This window comes from Lepisma saccharinum, chromosome 8, assembly GCF_977018435.1.
Source record: "Lepisma saccharinum chromosome 8, izLepSacc3.1, whole genome shotgun sequence".
In the NCBI taxonomy this organism is placed as follows: domain Eukaryota; kingdom Metazoa; phylum Arthropoda; class Insecta; order Zygentoma; family Lepismatidae; genus Lepisma; species Lepisma saccharinum.
The window spans coordinates 46,250,005-46,272,370 of NC_139236.1; the positions used below are offsets into that span (position 1 = coordinate 46,250,005).

Below are 22,366 nucleotides of genomic sequence, written 5' to 3' on the forward strand. Positions count from 1 at the left end.
GAAATATCAACCAGAACCATTCGCCGTTACCTACAGCGATGCGGTTACCGAGTGTACAAGGCGAAACGTAAACCCTTCCTTTCCATGTTGAACAAAGGCAATCGGCTACGGTGGGCACGAATGTACCGGGGATGGACATTTCGGCAGTGGAACAGGGTTTTGTGGACGGACGAATCCATTTTCAATGTTGTGTACGGGAAAATACGGAAAACAGTCATTTGTCGGAAGGAGGAACAGAATGAAGCAAAATGTTATACGCGTCGGATACAGAAACCTGCGCCAGTGATTGTATGGGGATGCATGACGGCATCTGGGGTTGACCCACTACACATCTGTGAGGGCATTGTGAATGCACACGCCTATACACGCATACTGGAGCGGCATCTTCCCACAGTGCGAAGGCACCTGTTCCACAGGCGGCGTCTCATCTTTCAACACGACAATGCCAGGCCTCATACAGCGCGGCTGACAAGAGAATGGTTGACTCGCCATCACGTGCGAACTCTGCCACGGCCACCATCGAGTCCCGACCTCTCGCCCATTGAGAATGTGTGGCGTGTTCTTAAGCGACGTGTGCAACAGAGGGGACCCACGACAGTGGCTGCTCTTATCGCCTGCCTGCAGGAGGAATGGCACCGCATCGATGTGGAATACCTTGAACGACTCGTCCGCAGCATGCCCCGACGCATTGCCACAGTTATTCGCCGACGGGGCGGCGTCACACCATGGTAAACAGGGTCCCCTCTAACAGTGGTCGAACTTCAATGTCACGTGTAGATGGACGAAAATGTTTTATTTTGTGTGGACACCATACATTGCTGCGTTGCAGCGGAAATTTATGTTTTCCTTTGTTCCATGTAGCCTGCTGAATAAAATATGTTCAGCATATGCATGTGTTCTCCTTCTTTCACAACGCACTCCTATATTTGTGACTGGTCGAACTTCAATGTCACTAAGGTTGTACAATTGAACGTAGTATAAACATGCATAAAATTAACTTTATATTTGTCTCTCTTCAGTATATGCAAGCAGCTATTTGGAACCCAACAACTTCACCACAGATGTTGAGCTCAGAAAAGACAGCCTGATGGAAGCTTTGTTGGGAGAAAATGGTAAAGATAGCAATATTGTGTAGAAATTGTGTATCTTCCATAATTCATAGCATTGAGTGCAGTGTTCTGAAGAGGAGTATTCACTTTCTTTACGACAGATCATGTCTTTGATGTTGACACTGAATCTATCATTGTTTCATTCATTTTTAGGCAAAAAATATTTTCGAGATATTTATATATACATTTAAATAAAATATTCTAAAAAGATATAAGTTAAGTGTAGGAAAATTGGGACAAGATATCCAGATAAAAAAAATCAATGCTAAATATTAAATGATAGCATATCCTTATAAATGCCAAAGTTGTTAAATATTAAAATTAACGGAAGTCTACATGAGGCATTTTAGCCAAGACTGAAGATGGGTAGAGGCTGATGCTGAATCAAGTTGGAAAAATAAAGCTAGGAGGGACTTTTCGTTGTATACAGGAATTAAATTTAAAAAAAAGTGTATTTCTCGGGGAAGGAGAAGTCGTCTTGTCAATCAGGGGTCCTCGGGTTCGATCTCAAGTGGAGGCACATGGTGGTTTGTCTCTTACATTAAACCATAGGCCCAGTAACGATTAGTCTATCTATGAATAAAGTGGACTTAAAACTTAAAATTTCACAGGACAACACATACCACCACAGAGACTCTTGTTGATTGCGGAGCCAGGTGCCAGGGCGTAGTCAGCCTCTAAAAATTTTTTTTTTATGGAGCAGACATTTTCTGGCCTGAAAAAGCGTTGTAGAATTTATTTGATTTATTGGTTTGTTTATTTCACTAAGCTCTTCTGCCACTTTTGGTTAATCGCGAATATGAGGATGAATGGCGATTAGATGAAATTGTTGAAATAACAATCACAAACTGACATGGATAACACCCCCCCCCCACACACAAGTCCTACACAGGATTATACTGGTTGTGAGTCCAAACACCAGAGTATCGTTAGTGTGCAAAATACAGCCCAGAGAGTGTAGAATGTACTGTATGGAATTTCGTTGCCTTTTGTCCTCTAACATACAAGAGTCGCAAAACCTTTAAAAAACATATTTAATTTTACAGGTATACTTGATCCTGGTCATGTACTCGTAGATGCTATTCAAATGAAGTATTTTGGCAACGCAAGTATGGATAATTTCGAAGATCTTATTCCTGGCATTGTTGACGTAAATATCAAAGAAAACCAAATCACTATAAAAAATATAATTTAAGAAATGAATATCAGTAGAATTTTAGAGTATGTGCAAAGTATACAGGTACTCACGTGTGGGTAATCAATTTTATGTAGAATAGAATGGAATGTTTTTTATTTACAAGGCTTGGTTTGGACCTCATGGCACGGTTTCACTCAACCTTTATGTAAAAAATAGAAAGTTAAACATTCATCATAATACATAATATAGTGCAATGGAAAAGCTGAAAAATAATGGAAAGTGTCTTAAATAACCTTTCATACCCAAACCATCTTCAGAAAATCTTAATTAAAAATAATAAAATAAAATACAATAGTCCAAATTTGTAAGGGCCTCCACCATGCATTAAACGAAAATTTTTGAACTCGAAAAAATGGCCAACAGGTCCACCCAAAATTAAAATTATTGGCTTACCTGTGAATATATTACCTTGTTGAAGTACGATCTTATTAAAGGTGGAGGCGAAAGAATAGAGGACAGTGCATTTGTTGGCAATAGTTGAAACCTACACATTTTTATCAACATAAAACTAGATTCCAATATTAATATTTCTTGTATTTATAACTTAGATATGGTACATCACTTTTTACAAACTGTTTACTATATTCGATAGTCATTTGTTTCATTTTAAACACGTACGTTCATAAATTCACATTACAAACTCATCATAACTCAACATAACACAACACGTACGTTCATAAATTCACATTACAAACTCAACATAACACAACATTGTAACTATTGTGCTTGTCACAATATAATCCCCTCTCTTAGGAAAAATTTTCTGAGTGAGACAATTATCAATATACATTAAATTGTCGAACAATAAGAAAATTTACAATAAAAGGGGCATATTACAAACCGCTTTCTACAAACACTAACGCAATACAAATATTTGCGTTCAAGCATGCCATTCATACATAATTTAGGCAATTTTCTTTGTCATATTCTCTTTATAAAAAGAAGCAAAATTTATGACTTTCATAAATATACACAAATATTTAATTGAGAACACAGAAAATAAACACAACATTATGCAGGAAAATTATTTGGGTTACACATTTTTTTCTTTCAATGGCTCTCTTCTCTTTTCTTCTGTACAATTAAAAAGTTTAAGATTTGTTAAGTTCTGCTTTTGTTCCTTTGCTGGCGTCGACAATGATATTAAATGTGCTTGATTATTCTTAACTTCCTTGACTTGATAAGGACCAACATACAAGCTGAAAAATTTGTGAATGCTATCACTAATAGCTTTGCTTTTAAGATGGTTTCTAACAAGAACCAGGTCACCAGATTTTATCCGATGCTTAGGTTCATTAAAATTCCTTTTAATCCTTTGGTTTTTCTGTTTTATATTTGCTTCAGCCATTATACACTTTGTCTTCCAGGATAAATGTTTCAAGTCATCTGGCCAACTTATTTTGTCTATTATTTCATCGTGATAATCAACATGCATAAAAAGTTCAGATGGTGTGAAACCGGTTGTTTCCGATTTCGAATTATTCAATAGATGAACGACAATATTCACATAATTGAACCAAAGTTTATGGTTATACTTACAAAACATTCTCAATAGTCTCACCAGCTCTTTATTGTAACGTTCGACAGGATTGGCAAAAGGTGCGTATGGTGAAGTTAACACATGTTTAACACTCACAGAATCCAAATAACTTTTAAATTCAGTTGACTTAAATTGCGAACCATTGTCGGTGAGAATTACCTTACACTTTGGGTAATGATTAAAGTAAATTCCAAATTTGTTAATTATTTCCTTTGAGGTTGCACGTCGAAGACAATAAACCATCACAAATTTACTCATTACATCTACAATTACTAATATATGTTGGAAACCTTTAGACAAAGGTAATGGACCAATTAAGTCGGCTGAAAGTAAGTAGTGAGGTTTGGTTGAATACACATGTAATTCTTCCTTTGAAATTTTAAAGGTGCATTGCTTATCCCTTGCACATGAAAGACAGTTTCTTAAATAGTCCTTAATACTTTTACGCATTTTAGGCCAATAATAAAACCTTTTACAAAAATCGTAAATTTTAAAATAGCCGAAATGTCCCTTTAAATCATGCTGTTTATACAAAACATCTCCAATTAAAGCACTAGGAACTACTATCTTCCAATCATCATCTACATAAGGTTTGAAAAATAGTATGCCATCATGAACGGAATACTTCCTTTTAATTATCAGATTTACTTCTTGAGACTCCAATTTTCTTCTTAACGACGAACAAAGCAGATCTTTCTCTTGTGCACTTCGCCAGAAATTGGGTTCTATATCAGAGATTACGTGGTTTACGTACATTTCTTTAATCGTAGTCACTGGTGATTTACTAATTGGATAACGACTTAACGTATCAGCAACTGGATTTTGAGAACCAGATACATGTTCGATTGTAAAGTTGTATGATTGTAGCTTAAGTGCCCATCGGTTCAATCTGGGGTTCAGTGTCCTTACTGATTCAAGCCAGCACAACGATTTGTGGTCACTGTAGATTGTAAAATGTCTTCCAGTAATATACAGGGTAAACTTTTCCACGGCATAAAGAATAGCAAGGCATTCTATTTCATGTGTACTGTACGTGGTTTCAACTCCTTTCAAAGTGCGACTGACATACTGAATGACATTTACATTTCCATCTTCATCAGGTTGCCAAAGTACTGCTCCTACGCCGATCTTAGAACCATCAACATTAATACAGAATTCCTTATTAAAATCAGGTTGTCCTAATGATGAAGATGATAAGATTAATTTCTTTAGGTTATTAAAGGACTGCTGATGATCTTCCGTCCAGCACCAGTTTGAGTTTCCTTTCAGTAATTGATACAAAGGAGCTGCAGCAGTTGCAAAATTTCGCACAAATTTTCTCCTCCAGTTAGCCAAACCCAGAAAACGACGAACATCCTTCTTACATTTTGGAACTGGAAATTCGGAGATTGCCTTATTGCTCTCTGGATCTACTTTTATTTCGGTGCCAGATATTATATGTCCTAGAAATTTAATTTCAGTCCTAATGAACCTGCACTTAGACAATTTTACAGACATATTTACGTTATGAAGTGTCTCTAGCACATATTTCAATTGCTCATAATGAGAAGACAAATCAGGTGAAAATATAAGAAGATCATCTATGTAACAGATTAGGAACGAACTTGTAGATGGATTAAAAATCTGATTCATTCTTTTCACAAAAACAGATACTGCTGACGTTATGCCAAACGGCAAGAATTTAAAAACGTACTGTCGGCCTCTGTATGAAAATGCTGTATACTTGTAAGAGCACTCTGTAAGTGGAATTTGGAAATAACCCGATGATAAATCCAAGGTTGAAAACACTGTAGCTCCTTGGAATCTCTGAAGTAGTTCATTAATCGGTTCCACACGAACTAGAGGAGATATCACATGTTTATTTAAACGACGAAAATCAACCACTGGCCGCCACTGTCCACCAGCTTTTGGTACTATATGTAGCGGATTTAAATAAGGTGAAGCCGATTCTTGAATGACTCCCCAAGACTTCCATTTAGTGAGTTCCTTCTCCAAATCATCTCTTCGAGCTATAGGTATAGGATATATGGGAGCCACAATTGTTTCTGTTGTATTTAATTTAATCTCGTAAGGCTCTACTTTAGCTTGCCTTGGTTTATCAGAAAACAATGTTCTGAAACTTAACAATAACTTAAAAAATAAATCATACATTTCATCAGTAGCAATCAACAAACTATTATCAGCTAAAGAAGCTTTAAGATCGGTTTCTGATGCTAAGTAGTTTTCATCCTCTTCTTCCTCAGAATTCTTATAAAATGTTACAAAGTTACTTTGAAGAGAATATGAAGGGAATGTGTCAGTCGTTTCTAAGACATAATTAGATTGAACTCCCTTATCACTTGATAATGTGATATTTTGCTTCTTGAAATCAATTATTGCTCCGAAGCGCCAAAGAAATGGCAATCCTAATATTACTTCGGCATGTAACTGCTTAATAACATATAACTCTATATGAAAGTGCTCTGAAGCTATTATTAAACTAATATTCTTAGAACCAATAACTCTAAATCTTTTGTCACCAGCAAAAGAAAATAATTTAACATTATCCACTGAATCTAATCTAGCAGTAGGAATAATAGTTTTCAATTTTAACCAAGTTGTATAATCCATTAAATTTGCTTGACTTCCACAATCAATAATACAGTTAATGGTTAAGTCACAAATTTGACCTGGCAACACAATAACTCTTCTGTTCGAAACAAGAACACCGTCATCGTCCATTACCCATTCTGGTTCAGCTTCATACCAATCGAGTACAAAGTTTATAGTAAGAACTTCCTTTTCCGAATGGTTAGGAACAATAGATGTGTTGCTATGAAAATTGACATTATCTTCAATTGATGTTGGCGTATAGTGATGAATATGCTCCTTGTAATTAACTGGACAGAGGAACCGGAGCTCATTACTCTGCCTTACATGTTTAAGGATGAGTGTTCACTTGTATTAGCAGTCGTTCCTGTTAAATTGCACACTCCACTACTCGAAGGTACTTGACTTTGGGTCACGTTATTGCTAGTCCCGGGTTGTGGTAACAAATTGGAATTATTACCATACCATAAAGAGTTATTCGCTGGATATATTCTTGGCTGAGTTACTGTAGTATTGCAAGAAGTAAATGGTGTAGTCCAGGGAGAGAATATCCACGGTTGAGTAGGATATTGCACCATGGAATTTAAATTATTTGCATTCCACTGAGGTAAAGGTACAGATGGATTCACCTGCATACTTTGCGAAGGCCTTAACCACGGTTCAGCTAAAGAAGGTTGAGATTGTTGTTTAGATTGTTCAGTATTGCTTCGTACTGTGTTCCAATTACATTTACCCCGTTGGTTCCTTACTGGACGTTTATTATAACCACTTTGTGTATTTGATTGAACACTATTCGGAGATGAAAAGCCTTCATTCGTTCGTAAAGTATTTTGGATCTGTTGATTTGAGCATGGATTTGATTGCTGAACGTTGCTCGAAATTCTGCTTGCACCACCAATTGTTGTAGGTTCGGCATTTTGGGAAGATGTAAAATTCCTGGTCTTACGAAAATCTTGCTTTTTGACAGAAACTTGTCCAACATTGAATGATTGTTTGGATTTGTTGTTCAGAAATTTGGCTGTCTTATTTCGTCTCATAAATTCTTCCTGGTCCTCTGGAACTCTAAAAGATTTGTTTTTTCCCGAATGAACCAAATCAATTCTGTCTAAAATAGATATCAGTCTGTCCATACTTGGTATGTCATGACATGACACATATTCTGACACATTTCTCGGTATTTGTCGCAACACTAACTGAATCATATCAGATTCAGATGGGTCTTCTTCCAAATTTGAATAGGCAGAATAGAGTTTCAATGCAAATGTAGCTAAGTTTTCATCAACATTAGGATCATATTTTCTTGTTCGTAGAGCTGCCAATTCTTCCTGGTCCTCTGGAACTCTAAAAGATTTGTTTTTTCCCGAATGAACCAAATCAATTCTGTCTAAAATAGATATCAGTCTGTCCATACTTGGTATGTCATGACATGACACATATTCTGACACATTTCTCGGTATTTGTCGCAACACTAACTGAATCATATCAGATTCAGATGGGTCTTCTTCCAAATTTGAATAGGCAGAATAGAGTTTCAATGCAAATGTAGCTAAGTTTTCATCAACATTAGGATCATATTTTCTTGTTCGTAGAGCTGCCAACTGTGCTTGTACTACTTGTTCAGAAGCATAGTAATGCAAAAACTTTCCTACGAAATCCTGAAAACATGAAAATCTCTTCTTATGAGAATTATACCATAACAAAGCCTTGCCGTAAAAACACTTATATATACTATTCAGCCTATATTCCTCCGGAACTCCCATTAGATTGAATGTTGAAACTAACTGATCAATATAGTCTCTAGGACTTTGTTTCTCTAAATTTCCACCGAACTTTGGGAGTAGGTTCAAGTCACTCACTTTTAATATGCGTTGCATAGTCTCATTACAGCCAGTTACTATTGCTTGTGGAGGGCGGTTATTCAACGAAGTCATCGAATTCTGAAGACGGGGTGTCATTGGGTCAAATGGTACTGTAGTTACTACTGTGCTACCCTGATTATTCGGACTTATGAAGTGTACATTACTTCTGGCAGTACCAAAACCTCTGCCGCGATTATATGTAGCATTAATTCGTTCAGAATTATTGTCTAACACACAACTATTTCTGCTAACTGTTAATGGGCAGGAATTGGTATGAATGCTACAGTTAATAGAATCCGTAGTCGTAGCATTTGTTGAACAGTCCGGGAAACAAGTATGGACATTGCTAGTGCAATTGTTAGGCGAGTTGTGAACAGAACCGGTGTTAAATTGTCCTTGCAACGAATTATCACAACCACATAAATCTCGTGTAACATATGAATTAGTGAAAGAAGCATTTGTACAGTGTTTAGAATTAACATTATTGAAGGCCTGATAACGCTCCCTAACTAATCTGCTTCTCTTCGTTCTCTTGCCTTTGTACATTTGCTTTACATGCGTAGTATTCGAATCTTCACTCCCAAAATCTGTTGCATCTGTATCGGATGAAGTTGCGTTTGTATTTTTTCCTTTAAAAGAAACAAATTTCTTCTTTCTCTTAACATGGTTTCTAGTTAAAGCTGTTACTGGAGTAGTTTGTGCAGTTTGAGAATTGACATCGACTTGATTGGCTTCAGACACATCAGATATTTTATCAACGGTTGGTGCATTATCATTCTCAGTAGCTAACACTTTTGTACTACTAATGTGCCCTATTTTAGTTTTAATATCACCAATCTCATCTTTTAAGCGAGAAATAGATACTTGTTGTTCATTTAGTGTAATTTTAACAGCACTTATATTGCAGACTTGTTCTTCCGCTTGTGTCCTTAGTTCGACGAGTTGTTCCTGATGAGAAGACGTCTTTGCAATAAGTGATTCTATATTAGACTGCACACCACTAAATTCCTCTTTAACATCATTTTTAAGGGCGTTAGTATTTATTTTGCAAGCATCAGCCACCTGTTTTATTTCTTCTCGGAGTTCAGCGCGAAAAGTAACAAGAGACTGATTGAAACTTTCTGAAAGAGTCGCTGTTATTAACTCCTGACTTTCAGAAAACTTTTTCATTTGATCAGTGAGTTGCTGTTTCATTTGATCTTGGCTGTCTGTAAGCTGCTGTTTCATCTGCGCTTGGCTGTCTGTGAGCTGTTTCATCTGCTCTTGGCTGTCTGTAAGCTGCTGTTTCATCTGCGCTTGGCTGTCTGTGAGCTGTTTCATCTGCTCTTGGCTGTCTGTAAGCTGCTGTTTCATCTGCTCCTGACTTTCTGTAAACTGCAACTGAACGTCATCCATTTTATGAATTATTGTCTCCAATAATGCATTGAAATTAGTATCTTTATTTTGTTCAGTCCCATGCTGGCTAAACATCGGATCGCATACTTTGCACAAGTACTGATCAAATGTATCAGAATTACTGGAATGTAACGCTGCTAACTGTAGACATTTATGGTGATATAACTTTCCACATTTGCGACAAGTTATACACTTAGCATTCTTATCTGGATCCTTACAACAACCCAAATTTTCAACATTGATTTCCGCATTGTCAGAAATCAAGCTTTCATCAATAGTTTGTCCTTTTCGTGTTGATCTTTTCCCTTTATCTGTCATTATTTAACTATATTATTAAGAAAAACGCATAGCTAAACACTTACTAATTCGAATCCTGGAAACTGGGTCGCCAAATTATTGAAACCTACACATTTTTATCAACATAAAACTAGATTCCAATATTAATATTTCTTGTATTTATATCTTAGATATGGTACATCACTTTTTACAAACTGTTTACTATATTCGATAGTCATTTGTTTCATTTTAAACACGTACGTTCATAAATTCACATTACAAACTCATCATAACTCAACATAACACAACACGTACGTTCATAAATTCACATTACAAACTCAACATAACACAACATTGTAACTATTGTGCTTGTCACATAGTTAATGTCTCGCATGTGTAGAACAACCATGAAATAATCTTCATTAATTCCAAAACACTGTCTCTTAGTTGCAAAATCACAACACGTTGGATAACAATGGAAGTTGCTATGTTACGTTGCTATGGTTATACTACTAACTTTAAATATTGAGTGAAAGGACATCTAGAAATTTACTGTATTACAAAGAACGGAACTTTCGCCTCTTGGTAAGCAAACCTATTTACTTGTAAGTGATAAATAAATAAATGTATGCTATTTTCGGCTACAAGAATGTCGGTTTGTAATAATAACTTCAAGTGTTGTAATATTTGTAAACTTGTTCGATTAAATTGAGAAAGTACTTTCAGTTAATTCTTTAAAATGTATGTACAATATTAATATTATTAAACCTAATTGGCTTAAAGTAGATATGAAGATTGTCACTTGGTTCCAATTCTAGTTAAAATTTTGGAGAGAGATCCTCAATTTCTAATTACAAAATCATGCTAAAAAAGGAAGTGACACCTACATAGGTTCCTATCTAGGATTATGTAAAACATTTATAAATTATTACTCGATACAGAAATATACGGACAGAATTACACCAAATAGACATACAACACAATTAATATTAAACTAGAGACATAACATGTAAAAAGGTAATGTAAACTTTATGTACAATAATACAAAGATTAAGCTTTCTCTCATGAAAGGCTATGTCAGTAACATATTTTGAAATAGTGACGTAACTTCAGAATAAGGCTCACGTCAAGGATAATTGTAGCTGTGTCTTTTAGTCTCTTTTGATCGAATCGTACTAAGCAACGTTATATATTTTTTCCACAGTTCATGAGCTTGGCCGCCGTGAAAGGACCAACGTACAGAGCAATGCAAATCAATTCAAGATATGAGAAGAGCTTCTGGTACGCTTTCAACTATTACCAACCACAATATTCGTCGCCGAACAAGTATAACATTGCAGGTATGAAGACCTCAAAAAGTATGTTTCGTCACTATGGTAATGTTACTACCTTTCAGAGCTAGAAACAGTTTTCTATCCATGAATTTTGGAAAATTGATTTAAGAATACTTGTTACAAAGTTTCTGTGCTTGGGACCATGTAGACAATGATGTGGAAAGGTATTTATAAAATAACTTGAAGTCTTTATTGAAAACACTTGCGCCATTTTTAATATAGAATGTCTAGCTTTAAGTGTAACTGATGAACTAGAAATATAGGGAATGATAAATCAATGCAAGTCCCTTTTATAAATATGTGTATGTTTGAAAGTTACTGCTGGGGTCTTTAACAACTACGACCTGCTTCAATAACATTGTTATGAGTTGCTGAGTTTAAAGGTTTGAGATGGTAAATGGTAAATTTAATTTAATGCAAATTGATTTATTCAAGAATGTAGAAAAACAATGGCAATATACGTAGAGCAACAAAACTGTCTGGTTTCCACCAAAATTTCAATGAAATGTGTTTTTGTTCCGGAAATGGCCAGCATTTTACTTTGCAAACATTTGTAAAGAAAGAGTTACTTTGTATTCAAATTAGTTTCTGTTCTCAGGTATTGACCATTCTGCTGAAATGAAGTATTTGTATCCCAGGGACGAGAAAGGAGAAGCTCTTGACGACGAAGGAGAACTATTTTCTCTGAAAATCGTTAAGCTCTTTGCAAACTTTGCAATTTATGGGTAAGTTTTAATAATTATAAAACCTGGAGCGTTTCTGATAAGTGTAAAAGCCCATACGTTAACGATTTTTTTTGATTGAGATCAAATGCTCTTCTATTTTTACTGAGGACACCCTTTTCTTTGAGTCGAGAGTTTCACTAAACATTTTCTGTCGCTGTTAAATGCTGTTCCCAAACACTACTAAAATCTGAAATAATTTTTTTTTTTCAAAAGGCTTCCTTTAAAAAAACGAACCGAAGTAATCTGAAGTAAATGTTCATTCATACTTCCAAGTAAATACTCAGTCAAGTAATTCCAGGAGAAACAAGTATAGATTATACAGACTCCATCTACCATTGGTCATAATAGGAAGCCAGATGCCACGTTATTGTTCGAAAACGATCCCTGAGAGTACACTGAGAAAAAAGTCTGGTTGGCTGCAACAAATCCTAGTTACAGCAACCAAATCCCTTGTTTGTTATACGCGAGCAAAACGTGAAGGTTCAGAGTACAAAATTATTTGATTGACTTAATCTTGTTCATCCAACCAAATCATTTGTTTCTTGTATCTAATTGGGTCCAGTTATCTGAACAAGATGCTTGGTACCATCAACGAAATCTACTTGTTGGCAGTAAAGGTTATTTTGTTGGAATTATTATTATTAAAAATATTAAAAAGCATGAAATCCTGGGGACAGGGGGGATTACCCCCCACAAACAATTTTGTCCTGCAAAAATCCAAATGGTAAACGAACTGGTTTGTTAGTTTATGAATACCTGATGTGTATGTTTGTGTGTATATACACATACGTAGATAATAATACACACATACTTATACATATCGGCTATTTATAAAGTAGCAAACCATTTCCTATACCAACTGAATTTTCGTAGGACAAAATTGTTGGTGGGTTGAAATTCCCCCATCCCCCAGGATTTTACACTCTGCTTTTTAACATAAACTATGACTATATATAAACACACACACACACACACATATATATATATATACGTACGTATATATATATATATATATATATATATATATAGATCATAATAATAATTCTCTCACACACATATGTATTCGTGTGAATTAAGTTTTCCCCCTCCTTCACCAGTCTTCAATGACTTATTTCCATCCTGAAGTAAAGTAATTCCCTGTTAATTACAGCGGCATGCTGGTGCAAAGGGGGCATGGATGGCCCCCATATATTTCCTTTTTATCTTCGAAAGTGGAGATGTTATCAGAACCATGCTGGAGCTTCCTTTACACCCCCAGTGATATGAGGGTGGATGTGTGCCATAGCTGCTTGTACTAGGACAGATCAAAAAGTTTCCTCCAAAAATCACATATCCTGATAACCAAAACCAGGTGTCCTGTATTGTAGTCGGACATCCTACAGACTGGACTAACATGTTAAAGAAGACCACCGGTTACAATGGACATAGGAAATCTATACTTAATGCTCTGTATTTAACTAAAAAAATGGAACTTTATTTTTGAGACACTGCCTTGTGAATGTTGCAAAGCAGATTGCAATTTCATTATATTTTTTTGCATTATGTTTCGTAAAGGCATATTCACCATAGCTATAAAATCTATATGGTATATTCCATTTCTTCACACTGACATTATAGACAACAAATAATACCTTAAAGTATTATTAACCCTACAACACTAGCACGTTCCCATATTACAGTGTAACCTAGAACACTAGCATGTTCCCATATTACAGTGTAACTAACACTACAAAATTTTACTTACATGAAGCAATCTATTTTCAACACAACCTCTACATCATGAAAACAGTGTGATGATTCCTTTTGAAAATCAACTTTTGTATATTCCTTATATTGGGGTTTTATTTTTCATTTTTAAAAGTATAAACATGATTTTATTAATTCTAGTTTTTGGACTTCTAACCACTGTTAACTAGAATGAATAAATCACCACTGATTAGCTACAAAGAAGAATGGTTTTATTAACATATAATATTTTAAAAGAATGTATTGATTGTCAAGCCAATATGTACATTAAAAATGAAGGTGAAAAGTTCAAACAATGAATATTAAACAAAAAAATATTCATAACACTGTAAATAAGGAACGAATGCAATATTGTAATCCTGCAAGAAAATAGTGCATGCTTCTAAACTTTTTTTCAAAATCTAACTATCCAAGTCGAATTTACGAATGTCAAAATTATGTGAAAGATTTTTCTCGTTTTACTAGAGCCACGCAAAATTGACATACATTGTACAACATAACACACAAAATCAAGATGATCAGTACTTACCTTCTTCTTATTGCAATCATGTTGTGTAATGACTAATAAATTATTCTATTCTATTCTTTATGTCTGACAGACTGGTCGAGGCACTGCTAGGTTGAGGGACGTGTATCTGAGAGGTAGGAAAGGGAATTGAGGGAACACCACATGTAAATTTTACGTACACTAGTGTTCTAGGGTTAAGCCATTCGATATATGGAAAAAAATATAAATCAGCCCTATTGTTGTGTTCAAAGATAAAATGCAGGTCACCCTTTGTCACACAGGCAGAGTGGTGAGATTGTTTGCAATGGAAAGAGCCAACATGTGGTCGGAAGTTATTAAATGTTAGCAAGGTGGGTGGTTTTGGTTATTTTTGCGTGAACTTGTGCTTGTTGATATTTCATGATGTGTTTTGGAGCAGCAGTAGTCAAGTAGTTGCGAAGCACATGGCAAAGTGTCATCAGCTCACAGACCTATCCCATCACACATCATGGTGTCTCGCATAATGAACGCAATCCATTCCAGGACAGCATGTATTAAGTGGCACACTGTGTTAAACCAGTTTACTACAGGAATCATTTTAGTCTGTTCCCAAGCCAGGTTCAAGACCTGGAAACATCATAAAAAAAACTAGAGGAAATACAGAACACACCACCAAGGCAAGAATGTTGAAAATGCTATGAATTTACCAAAATATAAGTTGTAGAAAATACAGTATGTACTGTACAATAGTTCTAGCCTGTGTGCACACGTTTGTTATGCGGGATGTTCACTGTGTGAGCAACCTCTGTATTTTTAACATGCATCGCAATATTCAATGAACGATAGAGAGAAAGGGAAAAAAAGTATGAATACTTCTTTAATGATATGAAGTTTCTCAATATATTTAAAGTTGGATTTTCTTCCACCATTACACTACTCCCGTGCACAAGTATACAAAAAAATATTAACGCAGGGGGATTTAATGTTACAGCAGTTGCACTAAATTTCTGTAAAAAGTAGTCGAACTACAATTTAAAAAAACATTTTAATATTATATCATCATTGATATATGCAGGAGAAATAATTAAGACACATATTAGTGTTCCAAAATGTCTGCGAAACTTGCATACATTTTAGAAACTTCTTTTACACGTGTGAGCACAAGCAGTTAAATAGGTGTCACAATGCTTAAAAAAAACATACCACACAAGCAATTTAAGAGTACCAAAATTCTTCTTGCACATGTAGCAATTAAACATATTGATGTGGAACAATAATATTTTTTTTAGGAATAATCAAGTATCATGCATTTTTTGTGTTCATACCCACACATACACTACATATTAAAACTTTTTTGTTCACATATAAAAAGTTCTTCTGTATTAGATTTCTGGAGACATTCAAAGGATGAAGTACAACAGTTGTTAACGTAAATATTGATTCAATGTTCCATATCCTCCTGAATCGAAACATGTCTGGTTACATTTTCAGCTGGCAATCCATCAAAATAAGAATTTAAAAAAAATCCTCGACTGTTTGAAACAGATAGTGCTCTCCAGTGGATTCACGGAAGGTGTTATTTGCTAAGAAAGAAAGAAAAATATAATAAATAACAGAGTTAGCTGGTTGGTTGGTTCATCAGATCAATTAGAATTATAAAATTCTATGACTATCAAACATGTTGAAAAACATTCTGAACTTACAGGTAAAGAAATATTTGCTGCAGAATGTATTATCAAAATAACATTCTGTAAACTATAGACAGCGGTTCGAATCCCAGTTAGGGCTAGTCCCAGTTAGGCCATGTGGAATTTGCAACTTTTTTTGTATTTATTTAAGCAAAACCGTTTTCAAATTATCCTCTGCGGTTGTATGTGCAGTGGATGTACGAGTGTTGCTCGGCAAATTAACCATGACTATTTCATTGATTTTTTTTCTCTTGCACCCTGAGTGTTTTTAAGCTTGGTTTTCACCTGGTGGTTGCAGTGTTTGTCAGCAGCTTGTTTGGCATGTTGTTTCAATTTTGTTCCTTGAAGGTCTCATTGTCTAAAACAAAGAATAAACACATTCGGGGAAAATTTGCTTGGGAATACTTATATATCACACTTAGTGTCAGCGATTAGGGGGGGCAGTTGCCCCCCTTTCCATCACTTTTGCCCCCGCACTATGCTAAACCTTATCCATACTGTCTTTGACCCCCCAGTTGCCCCCTGGTTTTGGAACCCAAATGCCGCCACTGATTACACTGTACATATTGCTTGCATTGTAGCTTCTTTCTTATAACTTACAGTTATTACAAGCAAATGAATATATTTCTTGTCATAAAGTTTGGAGACAACACACACACACACACACATTCTGTGTGAGACACTTACATTGCAATAAATGTGTTAATGCTTGCAATTACAAAGTAGTAAGAAGGAAGGTTGAATAATACTTAAAATGCAATATTTTACATTTTCTAAACGTGAACACGATTTGTGCAATACCATCCATGAGAGGGAAATTAAAGTTACTCTCTCTCTCTCTCTCTCTCTCTCTCTGTGTGTGTGTGTGTGTGTGTGTGTCTCTCTCTCTCTACGGTTGTTAAATAGAATAGGAAAAATATGTGCTTATTTATCTTGTGCTTTATGATTGGTAATGATGTATGAACATCATGCTTTGAATCTGAAAATATGGTTCCAATATGGTACTTAGGCAATTCATTCCCAACATTTTATCAAAGTAAAATTTGAAATAAAAAATAAGAAAATCATATTCTCGATAAACACAAAGACTTAATATTATATAGGCCTGCTGGTAGTTTCCGATTAAGGTATTTTGTTTACTGTACAACTATTCATGAATATTTATGTAATTACCTGGGGGCATCAAAAAGTTTTGCCTGTTGAGGTATAATCTGTTTAATAATGGAAAGATTGAAACATTGATCATACATACAGTTTTCTTGTAATGTCCTCTACTCAGAGTTACACTTACACATAGTTCCCATCTCATTCGATGCATCTGAGCAAGCGTTCTACCTGGGCCTCAAAAGAAGTTTGGAATAATTCTACAGTACGCTCCTTGTCCCACCATTTACCAATGTGATAACATTATGAAACTATTACATCATAAAAATATAGTCAGGAAATAGCAATACTGTATACACCAGCAAAAAATAGGAAAATGAAGCTCCTGGGAAAGATATATGTGTGTAGCACCCAAATAACAAGAAACCAAATCAACAATAGAAAAGCATAAATGTTTGATTTGTACAAAGTATTGAGCAGTTTAAATTGTTCATAAATCTTTCAACTTATTGGCTTACAAATAAATTAGATAAGTGCTGACCAATATACGTACATCCCAGTTTCTTCTGTAGCACTGCCTAATGCTCCAGGTATTGTGGCAATGCTTTAGCACCTCTGGACATGGTTCATTGCTTTGGCCAGCCTGGACTTCCTGTTTTATTGGTTGTCTATAAGATATACAGAAAACAAGGAAATATTAATTTACAGATTCCACTCCAATACATTTCTGAACTTCAGTAATGATACAAATAAATTTAAAATATTTTATTTTTGGCTAAGCTCATAATTCCATTGATTCCTGTCATATTAATTCTTGAGTATTTCTCAGCAATTTAAATATAGCTAAATATATGCTAGAATGAATGAAAGTTTTTAAGCAGGCTAATCGAGAATTCACAGGAGTAAGTTAAGTGATTAGGCTTAGCCTTCCCCCTCTCCCCAAATTACATTTTATTCATGTATAAATGTATGATTTTATTATGATTTGATTCACACATTTCAAGCACAAATTATGCAGCTCCATTGTACAAGAAACATACCATTTCGGAATACATTCTAACTACCATAACTCCATAAGTTTAAAACTTCTGACATCACCTTTATGTAGTATAAGTGTATGTGTGTGTGGGGGGTACAACAAATTGTCAAACTTGACTAGCTACTTTCACAATTTAACTGCTTAACATACTAATCATAGGGATTTTTCACAGATTATATATATATATATATATATATATATATATATATATATATATATATATATATATATATATATATATATATATATATATATTTGTAAAAGTCACACTGAACCTAACAACCAGAGCAAACAAGTGTGATTGTTGATGCAAACCATAAGTAACTACATTACTTATGAACAAAAACTGAACCTGTATCCAAGTTCCTAACCTAATCATCATTACGATTAAAAAATAAATCTTTTGTCGTGAAGACCAAAGGAAATACCACTTTCGGGCCAAAGTGTTTTTTTTTTAAATATTTTTTTTACAATTTACCCCTTACAATTGCATTTGTATCCGAACGTGTATACATTTTCGTAATACCAGTGACTTTTATCTATTGCCCCCCCCCAAAAAGGAAGAAATTCAGAAACTGCTATTCACATAATTTTCTGCCTTTCTTGCATTTGATGCCTTTCTTTACACTCCTGGCAACCCTGCTCTACCAGGTATTATCGTTGCTTCAGCTGTGTTCATGTCGCTTACTTCTGATTTTAATTCGGTGCTAAGATCACGGACGGAAGGAGGTAGAACATCAACCATTTTTGTGGCAAAAACTTGGAAATATCCGAGTAGGCACAGGGAACATAATGGCATACTATCACGATGCACCATTTTCATGCGCACAAGATTAAAATACTTATTTTGTGGAAAATTGATCAGTAAAAGAATAAAAATGCAATAAAAATTTCAAAACTTCATTTCACGCTGTTTGACCTTTTTAACATAACAATGTGTTTAACCCTCTGAACCCTCACAAGAAAATAAAATATTTTTTGCATGTTCCCTTGCTTTTAGCCTGCAGAAATGTGTTATTGCGAAAAAAAAGTACACCTGTTAATTTAACATGAAGCAGAACAGCCCGAAAGTTTCATGCAAGTGAATGTAGCACCAAACACGATATATCACAACAGCAGTTATAATATTACATTGTTACGTTAGGAGGGTTAGGTATGGGGCTGATAGCAATTTTCGATGTGTTTTTTAGCTATTTGAGTGAGCACACAACCGGTTTTTACTCATAAAAACTGGCGAAACAACTTCGCCATGGCAAGTTGTTACTTACACTGACCATATTTTGGGATTAAATGTCTCAGCTACATGTGTTTTCCGCATGTTTGAACCAATTTTATATTACATAAATGGTCGACATCAGTCATTTAAAAGAAAACACAAAGTAATTCTCGACGGAGTACAGTGAGACAACGGACCCCTTAACAACCGGTTTTTACTCATAAAAACTGGCGAAACAACTTCGCCACGGCAAGTTGTTAGTTACACTGACCATATTTTGGGATTAAATGTCTCAGCTACATGTGTTTTCCGCATGTTTGAACCAATTTTATATTACATAAATGGTCGAAATCTGTCGTTTAAAAGAAAACACAAAGTAATTCTCGACGGAGTACAGTGAGACAAAGGACCCCATGATGTAAAAAGGTGCAATATACGATAGAAACCAACACGGTACACGTTGCACTGCTACGCCAGTAATTAGCTTACAATCAAAAGGTAAATTGTTATAAAAATTATATTAACTGTTGGGAAAATGCCTGGCCCAGATCATCTAACCCGAGGATCGAACACAGGTCGAACGTATGGTAGTCAAGATGCTATATTGACTGAGCTATTGTGCCTGTTTTAACGTAAAACACGCTTGCACAACTTGTAATGTATTGTAGCTATTTTATATTCAGCATGATCAGATATTACATATTTTCTACGTGCATAAGAATTACAAATTAAGATACGAGACAAAACCACCTCAAAATTTTGCATTGAACTTCTGTATTTATATATTTCTATGATTTACATTTCCTACTTAACATATTTAACATCAATAATGTTACACTTACCAGCAAATGTACGTATTAGTGTTTCAAATCTCCACGACTTTAAGGTAGTCGAAGCGTACGGGTTCGCAGATCCGCCATGTTTGCTCTTGTCACACTTGCCAGTACGAGTATCACGTTGTTTTTGTTCACGGAATAAAATATTTCTTTCGATGTAATGGACAATGTTTCAATGGACAAAACTAACGTCAAACTCATATGTTTGTTAAGAGAACTCAACCAAATGGTTTATGTGAACAGTCACTCTGTAGGTGAAACGAAACCTTGTTTGACCGTAAGAAATTTTGTGGAACCAAATATATTTTGTATCTGGAACTAATCCTTTCTCTCAGTGTATTTTCGAGAAATTCTGAGCGTAGAGAACTAAACAGTTTTCGAGAGGTAACACTGTTGACACTTTTGTCCGTAAACCAAACTAACGTCATTCATCTTCAGAGGCTGAAGTGAAGATGATCTCGATGTTAACGACCATGTGAGTTCTGGAGAAATTTCTTAACTTTTGCAAGCTAACGTCACTCTCAACTTCAGATACTAAAATGAAGAAGTTATGGGTTTAACAACGAAGTGAGTTCTGGAGAAGATTCCAATCTTTCGCAAACTGGCTTCATTATCGTTTTATTCCTCTCCGACGCAAAGGGAGGACAGAATACTTTAGATCTTTACAGTTTGCAATCTTCTCTAGAATTCACCTGCTCAATATTCCGAGAAAATTTCTTCATCAACACGTTCGGAGAATATCTAAGAATCTAAAGAATTACTGTTAGAACTTTTGGACAGCTTAGCTGTTTTGTCTTTCCAGAGAGCCTACGGCAGTGGACAACCCAGTGGATGACGTTCCAGATTGGCCACCCTACAGAGCGGAAGATGAATTCTACCTACGAATGGACAAGGAATTTGTCATGCTGGATGATTTCAAGAATGAATTTACAATCGCTTCGCAAGAGGGTCTTCCTCAACCTCAAACTAACTTTATACGTACAAATGTTTGTATTAATATTAAAACGTATTAATTTACAGATTACATTGTAAATGTAATTAAACAGACCGATAAATAACAGCTATTTTTGTGTTTTATTGCTAATTCTCATACGCAGAGTTTGCCACATCTGTAAAGAATATTACATTTTTCATTACCCTTTGTTTACCTGTGGATTTTATTGCAGTGTAAATGGATCTGAAAACAATCAATTAGATTTTGCTAGTTGACGAATGTGAAGGATATATTTCCCAGAAATATTTTTACTCAATACGAGTGGGTACGTACGTAGTGCCGGCTTCTTGAACGGAGTGGTCAGTATGACACGATGCTAAACCAGAGGTCCCACGTTCGAATCCTAGCAAAGGTTGGAATGTTTCATTTTGCTTGTCCTATTATCCACTTTATTTGTATATCATCCATCCTTGTCGTCGTGCTTAATCCAAGTAATTGAAAATGCGGTGTAAAATAACACTATGTAATATATACACACGATAAAATAAATATGTATACCATGCAGTAGTAAATGAGAAATGTTGATTTCAACCAAGGAAAGTCATGTAAATTCTGATCCCATTGGCAGTTCTACCATTGTAAAAAACAAGTGATGTTGGATTTCTATTTAGATTCACAAGATGAATAGACATTGATTTCAGAGGAATATTTTGTATTGTTAAGTTTTTCAGTCTACCACTTTTCCCTTTTGAAGATTTTGTAGTATCTTGAATATTGACAAACCACAATGTTTTCACTTTACAACTTTAAGCGTTTGAAGATTTTGTAGTATCTTGAATATTGACAAACCACAATGTTTTCACTTTATAACTTTAAACTTATGAAGATTGTGTAGTATCTTGAATATTGACAAACTACAATGTTTTCACTTTACAACCTTGAACTTTTGAAGATTTTTTGTAGTAGGGTATCTTGAATATTGACAAACCACAATGTTTTCACTTTACAACTTCAAACTTTTGAAAATTTTGTAGTTTCTTGAATATTGACAAACCTCAATGTTTTCACTTTACAGCTTTAAACTTTTGAAGATTTTGTAGTATCTTGAATATTGACAAACTACAATGTTTTCACTTCACAACTTTAAACTTATGAAGATTTTGTAGTATCTTGAATATTGACAAACCACAATGTTTTCACTTTACACCTTTAAAGTTTTGAAGATTTTGAAGTATCTTGAATATTGATAAACCTCAATGTTTTCACTTTACAACTTTAAACTTTTGAAGAT

At 34.9% G+C, this 22,366-nt stretch overlaps 1 protein-coding gene across 1 annotated transcript in view; it reads left to right on the forward strand.

The window, feature by feature from the left end:
• Window positions 1-22,156, forward strand: part of LOC145991752 (carboxylesterase 4A-like) — a 33,079-nt gene extending 10,923 nt beyond the window's left edge. The window contains exons 7-12 of the mRNA XM_083127804.1: window positions 1,020-1,112; window positions 2,156-2,259; window positions 11,171-11,306; window positions 11,899-12,025; window positions 20,944-21,127; window positions 22,151-22,156. Of these exons, the coding sequence (XP_082983930.1) occupies window positions 1,020-1,112; window positions 2,156-2,259; window positions 11,171-11,306; window positions 11,899-12,025; window positions 20,944-21,127; window positions 22,151-22,156 (650 nt within the window). The remainder of the gene's footprint in view (window positions 1-1,019; window positions 1,113-2,155; window positions 2,260-11,170; window positions 11,307-11,898; window positions 12,026-20,943; window positions 21,128-22,150) is intronic.
• Window positions 22,157-22,366: the final 210 nt, after the last annotated feature.